General features: G+C 42.4%; 1 protein-coding gene across 6 annotated transcripts in view; it reads right to left on the bottom strand.

The window, feature by feature from the left end:
• The window catches only part of CELSR1 (cadherin EGF LAG seven-pass G-type receptor 1), a 167,450-nt gene that overhangs the window by 46,739 nt on the left and 103,343 nt on the right, over window positions 1-17,368 (bottom strand). For all 6 annotated transcript variants that reach the window (XM_071552583.1, XM_071552588.1, XM_071552589.1 and 3 more), the window contains 3 exons: window positions 3,248-3,405; window positions 1,983-2,146; window positions 841-966 (listed from right to left, as the gene is read on the bottom strand). In XM_071552583.1, coding sequence (XP_071408684.1) covers window positions 841-966; window positions 1,983-2,146; window positions 3,248-3,405 — 448 coding nt within the window. The remainder of the gene's footprint in view (window positions 1-840; window positions 967-1,982; window positions 2,147-3,247; window positions 3,406-17,368) is intronic.

Here is a 17,368-nt window from a genome sequence, read left to right as displayed (position 1 = left end):
ACTGTGCTGAGGGCAATCCAGAATATCTGGTTTGGGGTAGATATATCAAAAGAACAAAATCCTAGATCACACCACAAACTATTCTGAGTTAAGTGTCACAGGGGACAACAGAAGCAAAGACCTAGCACATCTGCATCAGGGGCCAGAATTTGGCCTTGTTTCTAGGAAAGCCATGCCTACTATAAGCAGGTGTTCATTCCTAGAAGCCACCAGGAAGACTCCAAAGGAACAGCCACCTTACAGCACCAACACCATGGGACAAATCATACAGACAACTCCTCGCTTCTAGGAAAGAAACTAACTGCAAGTTGTTCACAGCCTATAAAACTCACCTGCTGCTCCTTCCTTATCCTGTATTAATGAGGTTTTACACATATATGCACACTGTGTTAAATCAAAGAAAAACACAGTAAAACTGAAAGTGCTCATACTTAGCAGAGAATGCCCTCTTGCCAAGAAAGTGGTGATTAAAACTGCACACTGATCCCTGGGTTGAGTCAAAGCCCAATAAAGTCAGCAGGATTCTTTCCACTGATTTAAAGGGGCTTAGGATCAGACATTTTTACTATAAACAAATTACTAAATACTGCCAAGTTCTTTGGAACAGCTTTGCTTATGTAAGTAAATCAATGAAAGCTGCTGTTATTCATGACAATATGTCATTTACTATGGAAGTGATCTCTAAAATTATTTCAAATTGATAATGGGTGACTTATAGTCTCAACTGCAATCTTAGGTTACCTTTAAGCATCACAGTTTGACATACATGTGATGAGATGTTAATGACAGGTAATGAAACATGCACACAAGACAACACACGAAGAGTGCTTTGCATCCTACCTTGTTCACAGTTTTTTCCTCCGTAGCGTATGGGGCACTCGCAGATGTATGTGCTCCACTTGTTGATGCACGTGCCTCCATTCTGGCACCAGTTGGTTTCACAATAGTTCCTCTGTGCTGCACAGCCTGAATTTCAGGAAAATGGTTACTTTGCATGGTTTTAACAAGAAAAAGGCTCTGAATGACTGTATTTGAGTTTTTATGCAAAGCTATGACATAAGTCTGGGGTTTTTTGCTTTTTTTTTAGTATTTTTGAAGTCAGTGAAGCAAAATGTGGATAGTAAAAGTTCATGTGAGCTGATCATGTGTCAAATTCATAATAAATCTATCTATGAAAGATGTATGCTGTGACTCCCTTCTTAATCCACAATCAATGCAATATACTTAAGAACTGCAATTTAGCTCTTACACAGACCTTTAGCAGCATGGACAGAAGAGACTTGCCATTTTTGTGTTTAAGAGCCAGTTTTAGGATGATGAGAACATTCTGTACACCTAATCACCAGAACTAATCCTGAGCAGGGATCCAAGGACTGGAAAGCAAATCAAAACCTCCAACAGGCTGCCTCAAGGAGCAGGTTTCAGATTTGGGAGACTGCAGAATTTTATTTACAGAACAAATAACAATTTATTAAAACTTAATTAAAAGTGTTGTCTTTTTCAGAATCCAATCCCCCTGGTTTTCAGAGCAAGATGACATTTAAAAGGTAGTTAATAAACAGAAGAAGAAAAGTTCATTTAGGAGTAAATACCTAGGTGAAACTCATAGCAATTGAGAAGGTCTAAACAAGCCCAGTCCTTACCTGTGTGTTGCCTAATCCTGGAAGTGTGCCCTGTGCCACAGGCTATTGTGTGCATCTCTGGCACAGGCATGGACTGCACCTTGCTCAAACAAATGAGGTCTGGATGCAATCGTGCCAGTGACACGGTGGCAGCACAATGCCCTGCAATACCTTGGGTCCCTGCCACATGGCTGCTTTGCCCGCAGCAGTGCTAAGAGGGGGACACTTCAGCCCCTCTGTCTCCCGCCTCTTCCTGGGGTTCCTCCCAGAGCTAGCCTTTGTGACACTAATCCCTGCTACACACACAGCTGTGGCAGAGACCTTTCTTGTGTTGACTCTTGGGATACTAGTTGCTCATACCTGGCAAAGTGCCATTATTGGCGATGAAACTAGCCATGTCAATGGGCTTGCTGTCGATGGAGAGGTTCCTCATGCAGCCGATAAACTGCCTGTTGTGAACTGGGAAATCTTCAGGCAAGTTTGGGACACCACCAAGGAGGAGAGGACCAGTTAGGTCCAAAGATCTGAAGGAACAAAGAAACGCTCATAATTTCTTGCAAATTGTTTGTTTTGTTTTGTTCTTTATCTTGCTGCTTACATAAGCACATTTGAGCTGTTTAGTCTACCCGTGTTGCCATGCACTTCCCTCTGCTACATGAGCACTTCCAGAGCTAGTAGTCAAAGGATCTTCCAGAAACACTAAGTTTTAACTTAAGAGCTGCTATATGTATACAGAATCCAGTGACTTGTCCCTAACAATGGCCAATATGTAGAAGAAAATGAAAATTGTGGAAAAATGTGCAGCCACAGGGTGCTTGTTTCTGATCCCAGTCATGTAGGGACTGGCTTATGCTGCTCAGCACAAAGCTTGAGATGCTGTACATTTTTATGTAATGACTTAATTATTATATAGTGCCAATCCTTTAAAAATTCTCTCAAGATCTTAGTCTTAATGACATTTAGTGGATGCAGGTTCTACTAAATGACTCCACATTTTGTGAGAAGTGTATCATCTGGTCAGTTCAAATTAGCCCTGATTTTTATGGTGTGCCCTTCTCTTGGGATACTTGAGCAGTATGTATATCTCAGTGGTCTGTCTGCTATCACTCATTACTTTATAACCCCTCTATGTTGCTTGCTGTTCATCTCCTGTTTAAACACAGACGTACTTGTTTTTTTGGTCTTTCCTCACAGGAAACTTTTTTCAAACCTAATGATTTTCAATGGTCTTTTCTGTATATCCTTTATTTCTATCTCCTTTTAAGATAGGACTTTTAACTTAAATGATGAAGTAATAAGCTCTTCAGCCATCTCCTTCATTAATAAAGTCTAACACTTTATTTGCCCTTCTGTTTACATTTTCACACCAAGTAGATGCACTGACCTTCAGGCATTTTTTAATTTTTTGGTTTTTAATTTTAGAAGGAATTTGGTGTACTGACCCTTGCAGTAGCCTCCAACAAATTCCAACTCCCAAACTAAACCTTGTTACTTTTTCTTGTTGAATCATATCTGCTTTTCCAACTTACTGTTAATTGCTTAGTGCTTATTGGTTAATCACATACTGTTGATTCTGCGCTGGAAGAAGAGAATGAGTGGAAAACACAAATATAGGGAATCATTACTTTTTTGAGCCAGTCTGAGTCCCCTGGGCAGCACAGGTGTAGTTTCCAATGAGGCTCCCAAAGCGTACAGCCACTGCTGTGTCACAGTCGTCCACAGTCACCACAGCCACCTTCTCTCCAGAAGGCCCATGGGGAATTCCTAACCGGCCAATGTTTGGCTTAAAAAAGAAAAAATGGCATATGTCATACAGTGCTACATATACACAGGATTTAAATGCTGGTTCAGTCAGCTCAACAACATAGTTCTGCCCCCCAAAGGGAACAGAAATAGAATATGTAAACAGAACAGGAGAAGTTAAGTTGTCCTATAACATTTAGGCAAGGAAAAACCTCAAAGAGGTGTTTTCACACTTCTGCATTGTAAACTCGAATAAATTATCCTTATTTTGCACCTCTTCACCTCAGGTGAATGAAAACCCTAATGTTATGGAATATTACAAGCGAGGTTAAAGGCTTAAATCAAATTTTCTCTGATGGGTGTACCGTGTCAGGACTAGCAGAAACTGAGTTCAGGCCTCTATAAAGGCTGTAGTGAGAGGTTGTCTGATGACTGGGAGGGAGCTTAGATGAAGCCTGCTTGTTCCAGTTACAGGATGTAGCACAGAAAAAAACACTGCCCATTGCTGAGCCACTTGAGAAGTCCCCAGTTTCTAGTTACAGGAGAATAGAGACAGTGACTTATAGAGCTGGACAATCAAAACTAATGGATAGATCTGTGCTTGCTCATGCAGGTGCTTTTGTCCAGGCACACAGACTGACACAGATAGTGCAGCACAGAAGATAAGAAAAAATTGTGTTTTAGAGTGGCAATAAAAGCTCTGGATTTCCCTCATCTCTGGCTTCTCCCAGGCAGCAAGAAACTCCTGCCCACCCAATCACAACATGCCCTGGTGGACATGGGACACAAACTAGAATTATCGCACTCAGCTTCACACCTTCACTGTCACTGTCTCACTCTGCCAGTCATCTGCTGTCAGTTGTCATTCTCCCCAATTTAGCACCTATACCAATGCTTAGGGAAATTCAGCAATCCCAACAGACAGGAAAGCCTATTGGACCACCAGGAATTCAAGCCCAACCATCAAACCTCTGTGCCTCCACGACAAACACATTCTTCATTTCCACTAGTTTTGTAACTGATGAGATGCTTCCTAGCCTGACTGACAGGAGATGATACCTGCCATGCAGAAACTCAAGAGACAGATTTGTCCAGTGGAGAAGTGCATTATGACTGTTAAGAAAGGGTGCATGTATAAACAGTAGCACAGCAGCCTTAGTAAAGAACTAGCAAATTCTGCAAGAAAGCCATTTCCAAGTTTAGTGTCCATGTAGAGCCAGAGAGTCCTCATCTACCACTGCTGGAGGATCTTTGAGGACAGTATGGGTACAAGAGAAGCAATGAGCTGACTTCCACTGGCTTTGCTGTTGTTCCTCTGCGGGCAAAGGGATACCCTAGAGGACTGAAATCTGCAGGATCTGAGCAGACACACAGCACAACTGAAAGCCAAAACATATTTTTATCATGTGTCAATAAATAATAGTTGTAACCATAAGAAAATGAAGATGGCTGGGCATCACACTGTAGTTTGCTGTACGCTCCCTTTAAAACATGTATTGCTCAACTGCATTCTGAAATTCCTTATTTGTACAGCAAACAAGGAAGCAGTAATGGGATAAATTACTTCTTTCTGTTTCGGTTATACACACAGATTTGTTAAAATACTTAAAATCACTTTCATCAGCTTTAAAGAGATACAAATTTATTTTTAAGGGTAATTATCCCAATGTATAAAAACATTTTTAAAATATGTTTCCTGGTGTCAATTCCAGTTGGAAAGTATGTTCCATTTCCTCTACCAAGAACTAATGTGATCACATAGTTTGGCAGTTATTCAGTAAAAGGTTTTGACCTCTCTTGAGTGATGTTAAGGCTGATTTTATTTTTTCCGATACTCCCTGGAATTTGCCACTGCCTGGCTTGGAAAGACAGGAAGCATAGGTATTTGCAGTGCTGAAAATGTTATTGTATGCAATGATGGCAATGTCAGTGACCAGCTTTTCAAAGTAAATGAAAAAACAACAGAAAATTAACTGACTGACAGGTAGACCTTGCCTTCCAATACTAAAATGTTTACATTCTGGGTTCTGCTTCTATTCATTTGGAGGAATGATTCGATTAACATTTATGTTCTTGTGCTTCACTGAAATAATCTATTGTTTCTTACATGGGAGCCTTGACAAAGGCTGGGTATTTATTCTCACAGCAGGGGGTATCTGCCCAATGTTAATCACGATTGCAACCTGATGAGACTTAGCAGTTTGCAGCTGCTCCTTCACAGTCACTAGCTCCAGTGGAAAATTGATTTTTTTTCTACTTTTATTTAACATAGAAACTGCAAGTATTTCCCTAGATGTTGACTGCTCATTGCAGTGTGGATCTCTGGCATCTCTTCGGCTCTGATGACCACACAGAACCATAAGGCAATGAAGAAGAAAGGGAATATTCTAGTGAATGAAAAGAAATGTATTAGCAGTTCAGACCATACTTAGTTCAAACGCATAGTGATTTTCATACCACATTAAAAGGCTCATTTGATAGAGCAGGTTTTTCTCAAAATAGGAGAATATGTTGCTGGGAAAGGAAAGAGAGACTTTCTGAGTAATTTTATGGGACAAGGAATCCAAATATGTGAAAAGTATTACACTACTCATTTTCTCAACAGCTAACATAGCGAATACTTCATAACTGAAATAATGTGAAATAAATGAGTGGAATAGAAGAAGCCTAAGTTAGGAGCTCCTTCAGAATTGAATCATAAAATGGATCTTCTTCACTTAATATTTTGATTGATACAAAATATAGGCTGGTGGTGATGCAAAGAATATTCAAAGCATCATGCATTAAAAAAAATAATCACTAAACAGTTGCATGCAGCAAAGAGAATTAATCCCATAACATGAAACCACGGATCTAATGACAAGAATCACTCTTGCAGACTCAGAGACAATCAGCACTAAATGACGAAAAATATGAAAAACCCCCTACTAACTGACTACAAAACAATTAGGAACCATGGTAAGATTAAAATACAACACTGGGTTGTTGCACAGATGCATATTAGGGAAATTTCATGACACAGAACAGGATAGAGTATTGAATATTGATAATAGATAGGCAATTCTGATTTCATTAAATATACCTTCCAACTACAGCAGGTGCATAGAACAGCAGCCAGAGCAATGCAAAGCTTACTTTATCAAACAGGCAAAATGGACTTGGCGTGTTTAGTCTAGTAAAATAAAGGCTGGGGAAGGGTTTCAGACATAAGAAGACGTTGTCACTGCAATGGACACAGTTAAAGAAGAAAGGGATATAAGACGCCCATGAGCAATGTAGGCTGGAAATCACCAAGCAATGCTCAGACATAGATCATCTTTGGGAAAATTAGCCTATGTGAAAATTATAAAAAAGAACTTATTTTGTTTATGATTTTAGAAGCTGGTGTTAGCAGAGGACTGGCCTATGTCTGAAAGAAAATAAGGAACAGTAAGTAGTACTTGGAAAATGCACATGAAAGTCAACTACCAGCACTAAGTGATAGCACAAAGATTTACATTTCAGGCATGATCTGTACCTCAGTGAAATCCTACCAGAGCAAGACTGAGCCCTAACAGTAGGACCAGCTAACACTAACCATAATTTACACTATTATTTTCTGGAAATATGTTCAAGGAGTTAAAAGCCAGACTTTCATCTGGGTACTTAGCAGTCCTTTCTGCCTGTCAGACTTATCTCCTGAAACACCATGCTAGACGAAAGGCAAGTTTCATTAGCTGTGCCAATTCTGCACTCATGAGTAAATGTGCAATGTGGTGTACAGGAATTTACCAGCATGACCCCCATTAATGGAAATGCAAGTCATGTAACAGAGTTCCTGCTCATGGGGCTGAAAATTTGTCTTTCGCTGCCTAACACTGGAGGCTGCCTTTTCAGTTAGTGCTTGTCCAGAAAGTGGTTGGGATTCAAACTTCAAAGACCACATGCTGTAAAACTGAGTAGTATTATGAGGTACCAAGCAGTGCCAGAGAGAGCACTTGGTCTCCCTTAAACAAACTATGAAAGAAGTGGGTTACTCCTGGACTCAAAAGAAAAGGAAGAAAAAGCAGCCCTGAGTGCTTTATCACCATCAGCGTGCACCCCATATTGAAGTTAATTTTGTTTGTTATACGGACTCTTATGTTTTCTTGTTATAATCCCATGCAGAGTCACTTGGAGAAGAAAAAGAAGCAGCCCTGTCTCAGGATCCACGCGTGAGAGCAGAAGCCAGACATCTTTCTCTCTATTTGTAAAACAAGATGAACCACATTTATGTTACTGAAATGATAGCAATTAGTACCTAAAAGTATAAACAATGTCATGAAACTTAACTTTGCCTCACTGACCAAATCTCCAATTTCATGTCTAACCCATGACATTCATCCTTGCCCAGACAGAGTCACAAGCAGACTGCAACTACAGGAATGGCAGTCTCCCAGGACATCTTTTGAAAATTGCAGCTCCCTTTCTGACCACAGAGGAGATAACAGTGAGACTCATCTGCTGTTCTCAGCAATGACCTGGAGGAATGGCCTTCTCAACCTGCAAAGGGACATGGAACTCCCTTTGAGCACCTGTGTTGATTTTCTCAGGTCGCAATGAGAGAATGCCACTGTGGAGGTATTTTAACAGAGATGCCAAATCTGATTTTCATGAAACCCAAGAACAGAGCAATGTTTGAACTTCTCCCCACAACTTCAGTAGCAAGAAACACATATAGATTCTCCCAGGCACATGAAAAACACTTGAGACCTTAATCCGTGAACTTGTGTTTTATAAATGGAGACCAGATAGAGGAGAGAAGGTCATCAAAACACATCTGCTTATAGTTTGCAAATCTACTGCACCAATCCACTCCCATTCCACTTAAAACATCAGACATGGATATTCTCATGTATCTCAGTTTCATTTAGGTTCTCTATTATGTTAAAGTAACTATATCAACTGTGAGAGCCCTCACAGTTACTTATTAAAGACGCAGATGGTCTAGTGATGCACAGTGAATGGAAAAGACACAGATTAACAGCCAATGGAAAGCTTGTCTCAAATACTTAACTTGTATTTTTACATTATATATGCTACTGTTTCCAAAAGTCAGGATGCAAAGTTGTTGGAGAGATTTAAGCAAATAGTCCAGTCTTTGGTAGACTTATTTTGAACTAAACCAGACTAGCTACTGCACATGTAATACTAATACTGCAAAGTGTAAATATTTGTTTAGTCAGTCAGTAGTGGTGACACTCAGATTCCTGGATTTCACCCTTTTATTAGTTAATCTTCTAGATAGCAGTCTTTTCCAAAGGTCTCACAAACTTTTCTTCCAACAGAACGCTTTTCCAACTGTCATTCTTAGATAAAAAGTTGCCACTTGACTTTTCTCACAGATGGAAAGAGAGAGAGTGATTTTGATTGCCCATGGGAAAGGGTGTTCCAATATCATGGGTATTTCCTGAACTCAGACTGAAAGCTGTGTGTGCTCTCCAGCCCAAATCTCAGCCAGGAGGTCTTCCGCCTGCTTTAGTCACCCCATTAAGGCTTTTGAAGGAGCTGAGGAAACGATTCAGAAGCACATTGTAAGTATGGCCAAAACCTAGAGAAAACAAACTGGCAATGCCTGCAGATGAGACACAACCTACCTCGCTATGCTTGGCATGAGGAGACCTGTTTTGGGAGGAAAGACCGAATGCTGTATATTGTAAATAATGCATTTGCTTAGCTCAGTGCACACATTAGAAATCTATCTATTTTAGAAAGTCAGTGTTTTAGCAAAATGCTTTGCATAGCATAGTTTAATATGCAGAGCTTGGCTTGTTTGTCTTTTTAGTAAGTGTAAATGTGTAAGAAGAAAAGCCATCCTGAAGCCAGTGCCAGCCTTTCAGAGATTCCAAGAGTTTGCTTACCAGACAATAAGTTACCCTTCTGTTTTTGTTAATCAGTAGCTAATGATTTATTGGCTGCTTGAAGTGGTTAAAGGTTGAAAAGAATCTGTTTCCTAGTCATTTTTTTAGTACCAAAAAAGCTCTCCTCTCCATTCTTAATATGCCGGGTCAGATTCCACCATCCCCCAAAAGTGCTGGGTGGAAAATGCCTCATTTTCGTACCCTTTGGGACTCCTTGCTTTCTAACGCTTCCAGCTACAGTAATAATGGGGCAAAATGGAGCAACTGGCATCGGGTCCCCCCGGAGGCTGTTGCCGGGGCTCCGTCCGAGGCTCCCCGGCGCTCATTAGGGCAGCGCGGCGCTCCCGCCGCCCCCGCGCCTTCGTTAACCCGCCGGCCCCTGCTCTGCCGCCTGACGCGGGCAAGGGAGAAACCCCCTCCGATTCCCAGGCGATGCTGTGCTGCTTCACTGGTCAAAAAGCTCATTAAGGGCTCACGGCGGCGGCGGTCTCCCTGGGCAAGCTGCCGGAGCCCGCCCCGCCCGGCGAGGAAAATAAATAAACAAGAAAAAAAATAAACAGGGGAAGCGCCGTGCTTGCAATCCCGGGGGAGAGGCTAGGAAATGCCGGAGAAGCTTAGTGTGGACTTGGAGACCACTCTGATCCATCGGGAAACTCCAAATTAGGCCAGATTAGAGAAATTACTAATGTTAATCTTTGTTTCAGTTTCTCCCTGCAGATTTCCAGAGCACCTTTCAAATGAGCGGTGTGAAGAAAAGCGAATCTTTTACACATCCTGATTAGTCACCAGGGAAAGGCAGGACAAATCATTTCACATAAACCCCTTACTGCTTTGATGTATGTATCCCCTTTATTCACTGAATATTTTAATGGCATTTCTTTATACAAACTTGGCTCAAGTCTGTACAGAAACATGAGAGCCTGTGACAGTGAAAAGGAAAACAAAAAAGCTTCCCATCAGTGAGTCAAAAATGCAAATCCTGAAAAGTCACCAGACCAGTTCTTTTTCCTAGAGAAACGCCCTGCAACACCAATCCTCAGGATCCGGGCTGGGACACAAAGTCAAGCTCGTTTTACTGGCCTGATGTGTTATCTCTTTCAGGGCTGCATCCAGAGGCTAAACTTTGATATTCAAAGCAGGAGGCTTTCAGCACAGCTATGAGACCTGGCACCAGTGAATGGCACTGCCCGAATTGCTGCTCCTCTTTCAGTATGTAGCACTTCTGTCCCAACATGTGGCCAATGGCATAGCGAGTCTGTGAAAAACCATGGTCACACAGACACAGTGGCCCGATGTGCTGCTTGCCTCCACAGTGTGACCAGTATCTTCACAAATATCATCCAGCTACTGCAAGGGGTATATTCATAGTTTTAACTAATTTTGTCAAGGGCTGCTGTAATGTTGATGGGAAGAATGAGCTTTCCCAGCCTGCAAATGGAAATTTTATCCTCAAATGTGTATTCTCAGATGCTTCTCCGCTCTTTCATGCTCAATCAGTGATACAACAAGAAGGACCTGTTTTGGCTGTCAGGCCCACTCCTCAAGACAACATTCAGCTTTCCACGCGGGAGACACCACTAACCACGGTGCTCTGCTGCTCTGGGTGCCCTTGTCCTTCCTCTGCAGTCCACTCCTCCCCTCTGATCTGTCCCTGTGGCTGATGTGCCTTCTCCCTGACCTGTCCTGCCCTCTGAACCCTTTTTCTGATTATTTTGCTGCCGCATTTCCTTCCACCGAAGATGTTCTTCCAGCATCCTTGGAGAACTGGGAGAGAAGAGCATGTGAAAGATGGTGGAAGAACATCCTTGTTCTCCTTCACATGCTGTCCTCTCCCAATTCAGCAAACCGTTCTCCCTTTGCTATTTGTCCCTATCTACCTGCCAAAGTACAATTCCCAAGTATTTCCAGCTTTATATTAATCTTGTATGCTTTACAAAAAATTTTGCATCCAGGATGCAAATGTTGTTGCTCTCAGAGACCAAGAAATACCTACAAATAGCACAACATGACACTTATGCATAGCAACTAACTCCTCCCTGCATCTATCCCTGGTGACACCTTGCCAAGGAAACTGCTGCTTAGTGTGATAATGGAGTCACTTTTCCGTCTGTAAAAACCAGGAATCCCATGCTTTTCTGTGGACCCTGCCTCCATGGCTGGATCTATGCAAGGATCTCCTGGTACACACAGAACCTTGCATGGCCAGGTAATGGCAAAGTGCTGCTTCCTCTCACTACACAGACAGATGCATAATACTTGAAAAGTTATTGCAAATCAGCAAGCTACTGTAGATTTACTGCATGATTAAATGAAGATAAGAGTGCACTTCAAAGAACTCGCACCAAATTCCTGAGGTGCCATTTCAATGACTCCACTGGCTTTGCAGAAGTCCTTGCCAGGCTGGACTGAACAGCATAGCCTTCAGGCACTGTCCTCAGGGCATTCAGACTCTGCTAGCTCTCATGGAGGTCCCTTGCATCTCCTCAGTCTTCAGAAGGAGCTGAAAAACACCATTTGGGGAGGTGCCATTAAATGCCCACAAATATTTGCAGTGTGGAGGTGTCAGATGGCTTGAGTGAACCTGGGCCCAAGGAGCACCACGGGGTGCCAGGTTCCCCAGGGTGAGCTGTGAGCCCCCACCAGGAGGAAAGCCACCCAGCTGACCCTCAGCTCAGGTGTGGGGTGAGCAAAGACCTAGAGTGGCAATAAATGATGTAAATGGGCACACAAGTTAAGCCTTTTAAAACCCAGGAGTGAGAGGAGTAAGTACTGAGCAGCCTTGCCAAAGGTGAGGCTTCCAAAAGAGTAGGGGCTCAGTTTGGTTTTGACAAATCACAGTCCCTACTGTCACTAGCAGAGCAAAAACCCTGTGGGCGGTTTCTAAAAAGTTACTGTTTGTTTGCCTATAAAACCACCACCAAAACGACCAGTGTTTCCAGGTGGTGTTTGCAAACTCCATGAGAACAACTGTTCCAAAAGCAGCTGGGGGAAAGAAACAGCCAGGCACTGGGTACAAGCTTGCCCTCTCTTACCCAGTCACCTGAGAGATTTCTCAAAGCTGTCACTGAGAGCTGAGCTACTCCGGCCTGGGCAGCTGGTCACACTACATCTCAATGACCTCCAAATGACTTTCACTGCTTTACACTTTAATTTCCCGAGACACAGATTTAGAGTTGAGTTATTTGTTATTTTGTGTCAAGACAATGGAATGTCGCTCCACAGCCAAATCCTGATTTCCTTTCCCAGATATCAATCACTTTGCACTTACCCTCTATGAGGAAAATACCCAACAAAACCAATTACTACTAATTGAAATCCACATGATAAATATTAGCAGAATTGCAGGGAGGGGCTTTTAAAGTCCAGGCTCAGATGTGCCTGTTCTGCAAGAGCAGATCAGTCGCCCGCCCCCTTACACCCCCTAACACCTGCAAGGGCTCCGCAACCACATTCAAGAAAGACCAAAAAAAGGTAAATATTACCAGAAAGCCCTTCAGTGCTTTTCAGGAGATGTTAGGAATGTAAATGGTTGTCACAGGCCAGACCAAAGTCACATTGAGGGAGTGGTACATGCCATGGAAGAGGGCAAATTTGCAGCAACATTTCTGTTCTGCCACTCTAACCTCTAGGCTTCCCACCTGCAATACTACAGGCTGGAGTTTGAGACAGGTTGTCACAGGATTCTGTCACATTATATGGATGGAAGGGACACATGTTCTCATCTAACAGTCAGTGAGTCCTGCTTAACAACTCAACTTGCACCCAAGCAAAAATTTTCCTTTAGAAATACTGACTGGACATAAAGATTTCAAGGGACAGTGAGACCATCAGAACTGCAGGCAGATTATCATGAAAATTATACACCTTCATTATTAATGATATTATATATTATAATTATATTATATATTGTGTATAATCAGAATCTGTTGAGCCTCAGTTTCAATATAGCAAATCTGTGGTCTTACATAGACTAGGGCTTTTATTGATGATCCTCTGGATTTGAGTGGAAGAGGATAAATTTGACCTCATCAAGGATGTGAGTCTCTGAATCATCAGCCACAAAGGCAGGAAATTACTCATAAACTGAACTATTTTTTCTGAGATTACCTTTTCTCATGGCATTTTAAAAATTGAGTTCTGAGCATGTGGGAAATGACACCTTTTGCATTCAGACACAAGGAACATATTTTATGTATTTGACTACAAAAACATTTTGAACTTTAAATGTAAAATGTTCATATGCAATTAGCAATGAAAAATATAATTTCTTTCCCTTTTTCTAGCTGCTTATAATTTTAATTGCTAGTTTTTCTAAATGGCCATGCCTACTAGCACCAAAAATACATAGTACAGATAGGTAATACAAATGAATAGCTACAAATTCCTCACACCCTCATCTTGCAGATGTGCCTCCATGCCTACCTGCCACATGCTTAAGCAGTATACAAGCCTGCCTACCAAAAAGCACAATAATCTATTGATACAGTAACTTCTGTTGTAAGAAAGTTGTGAAAAAACTGTCATAAACTGCTTCTGGCTAACCATACTGGTAATGCAGTTAAAATTCCTTGACCTTTTAAGTTGAAAAGTAAATTAAACATGCATGTCTCTCAGGATGCTGCTTTAAAGTTTTGGTTGTGGCTAGGAAAGAAAGTGACTTTTTCACTTCAATTGCTTTAACTCCTGGTATAATTGAAGAAAGCCCAGTAACTTTCTCTGTGAAGAAGAGGCCCTGCACCTACACAGCTAAGTGCACAGCTAAGTTCTCAAAACTATAGAGCTAATGAATTGACTATGATTATGCTCCCTGTGGTTCTGGTGTCCTGTAAGCTTTCCTCTGCTTAAGCTGTGGCAGAACTTTTAATCCCATGAAAATGCCATAGAAGGAAAGGCATCCAGCACAAATTGATGATCTGGTGAAGTTTACCATCCATGCTCTGCTGGAAGTTAGCACCATCCACCTCCTCCTTGTTATAAGACCATTGACCTTTAGGCCGCCGAAGCACATTCCACTACTAAATATTAAATATTCACAATGAGATGGGTAACAAGGAAATTATGAAACTGGAAGAAATATGGCTAAATCTTGAGTAAGAATACGTGGTTTGCTTCAAGAGGAAACATTAAATTGTATTATACTTTCTGCCTTGCACACTTGAGAGAGCCTTTAAAAGCTTTATTGGCATTTCTTAGAAATATTATGAATTTAAGTTTGGAAATGTCACAAAATTCTATTTCTACCTGGAAAAATACACCCATAGAATTAGGTTGCTCCTAACTGAATGATGCTTTCAGTATTTCCAGTACCTCTCCACCCCCAGTGTTTGCTTGACAGTTGCAATTACTGTTCTGCATTTTTCTTTATCAGACAAAGCCAAGCAATGCTGGAGCAGGTCTGTGTTGATCGTGGATGCTGTAAACACAGCAAGTCGACCTGAGCCAGCAAAATTCAAACCCTGGCAGGGCCCACATCTGATCAACAGTGGCATTACCATAATCTTCAACAAGTGCATTGTTTATTTAGAAAATCTCCCCCAATCCCTTAACAAATTAGTCTGGAAGCCACCATGAGGATTAACTTCATAAATTCTACCTCAGATCACAATTACATCTGCTCAGATGTCACCAGTGATAGACATTTGCACAAGTCATACCCTGTCCTTATTATTAATTGCATTTCCAGTTGTTTGAATTCTGTTGGAGTTTGTCTTTTCCAACCAAGTTACAAAACTCAGTACCCAGCTGGGGAACCCTGCTCTGGTGCGAGAGGTGCTCCCCAGCACAAGGCGTAATACCTAATACCTATTTAAGGATTTAATTGTCAACCACTTTTCCTCACTGTTCAGATTACGAAGTAAACAATACTGGATGGTGTCCTGGATACGTGAGGGCAGTATCTTTCACCCTGGGTCCAATGACTAAAAGTTATGCCTAGCTGGTGGCAGCTATGTGGCGCTTCTCCAAGGAGCTGGCAATCCCTATTCAGCTGCAGGCATGTGCCTGCCTCATAAATCACCTGCAGCACTGGCAGCCTCCTTGGCAGGATCAGCAGGGAGACCAAGAGCTTAGCAAACAAGGTGTTTCTGCTGGAATGGGAGCCTCCCACCCAAGGGGCAGCACAGTGGTGGGGTGGCACAGGGAAGCCTGTGCTGAGCCACTGCATGATGCTCCTGTTTGCCTGTTGGTCCTGAGGGAACAGGGTGCTGAGAATCCAGAACTTCTAACAAGAATTAGTTCCCTTTATAGGAAAGAAAGCAGTAACCAGTGTCATCCATGACTTTTGGCACAGTTGTCAGAATCTAACTACAATATTAATATCTGCCTTGTTTTTTCCAAGGCAGAGAGGCAAAATCACTTGTCAGTCCTGAATACAGAATATATTTTCATAACAGATGAATTTGCCATCATCAGAGAGGGGCTGTGTTTTCAGAAGGAAATGAGATAACCTATCTGCCAGCTCCACAGATACCTGGTACAGGGGCACACGTGCTGTAGCCAGCAGGGTTTATGCTTGTTTCTGCAGCAGACCATCAGAAGTTGTACTCATCCCACCATATTCAAAACAAGGTGCTACACTAACCTCTCCAACACAGACAAGCACCACTCCCACTGGCTGCGACTGCCTGTGCCATTTGTGTTTGTGCCCTTGGATTAAAGGGCACATCCTGCTTGCCCATGGAAGTGGATCACAAGTGGACACCAGGCTTCCAGTTGCCCATGACTGCACCAGTTCAACACCCTGCAGATCTCGATTTTTAGGGTATGGCTGTGTGACCAGTCCAGTGATGTGTGGCTGTATGAAATGCAGTCCCAGATGGCTCTTGGGTGGGAGAATAGGGGTGGATCTGAGCTTTTAAAAGGGAAGTTTTGCATGTGCATCTTCAAGTCTTTCAGCTGTGCTCTGCCTCTGGCCACTGTTAGGCAGTTGTGTGATACAGGCTTCCAGAATCAAAACAGAGGCTCTAGTGAAACAAAGGCAGTGATGAATGTCAGAGATTTGCTATAACAATCCTTAAGATAATTCCACTAATGAGCAACAGACATAACGTATAAGAGTATGAGAAAATGCAGGAGTCTTCCAAGACTGAATCCAAGAGCTTATGCTTGCTATGCAGCCAGCTGAAGCAGATGCTCAGATGAGCCAGGCATGCTCCAGCAGGACACATGACATGTCTAAGGTAAGTTTGTGCTGGCCTTGCTGCAGTGTACTGCCCACCTGCTGGTGGGCCTGGTGGCTGCTGCACACTCCCCGTTTCTGTGTCCTGAGGCTGCTGCTTCCACGCTCACGTCTCCCTTGAGAAAACTCAACGGGCTTTCTGTCAAGTCTATATGTTTACCTGCCCTTTTCCTTTTGCTACACTAGAAGCTGCCACTGGACTAGGGATCTGGAAGGTGCCTGTGCAGAAAAGTCAAGCAAAGAAACTGGCTGATATTTCTGCTTAATTTAGAAAATAGGGGTATGCCCCCCCCCCCCGCCCCAACCCCAAAATACAAAACCTCAACAAACTCAAAACCCAAACCACTTCCCTTTACATATCCAAGCTTGTCAGGAAAACATTGCATTTTTTATCTCAAGGCCTTTCCTCCTGTTAATTATAGAGTCTTTATCCTGAAGCTGCTGAATACCAAGCCTGTTGCAAAGTGCTTATTCCTTGCTTAGTGTATGGTATAACCTCAGCAAGCAGCTAAGCCTGAAGAACACACAGCTGCTCACTCACTTTCCCCACAACAGGATGGGGGAGAGAATCGGAAGGGTAGAAGTGAAAAAACTTATGGGTTGAGATAAAGACAGTTTCATAAGTAAAGCAAAAGCTGCACACACAGGAAAGCAGGGCTCCATCATGTGTAATGGTGACTTGGGAAGATAAATGCCATCACTGTGAACATCCACCCCTTCCCTCTTCCTCCCTTCGCCATGGGATACCTCTCAGGTCAGCTGCAGTCAGCTGTGTCTCCTCCCACCTCCTTTGCACCCCCAGCCTTCTTGCTGGTGGGCAGTCTGAGGAACAGTAAAGGCCAAGCAGTACAAGCACTGCTTAGCAGTAATGAAAACATCCCTGTGTTATCAACTGCTTTTAGCACAAATCCAAAACATAGCCCATACTAGCTACTGTGAAGAAAGTC

This window comes from Pithys albifrons, chromosome 3, assembly GCF_047495875.1.
Source record: "Pithys albifrons albifrons isolate INPA30051 chromosome 3, PitAlb_v1, whole genome shotgun sequence".
Classification (NCBI taxonomy): Eukaryota; Metazoa; Chordata; class Aves; order Passeriformes; family Thamnophilidae; genus Pithys; species Pithys albifrons.
The sequence above is the reverse complement of the archived record's forward strand: the minus strand, read 5'-3'. Positions and strand labels throughout refer to the sequence as shown.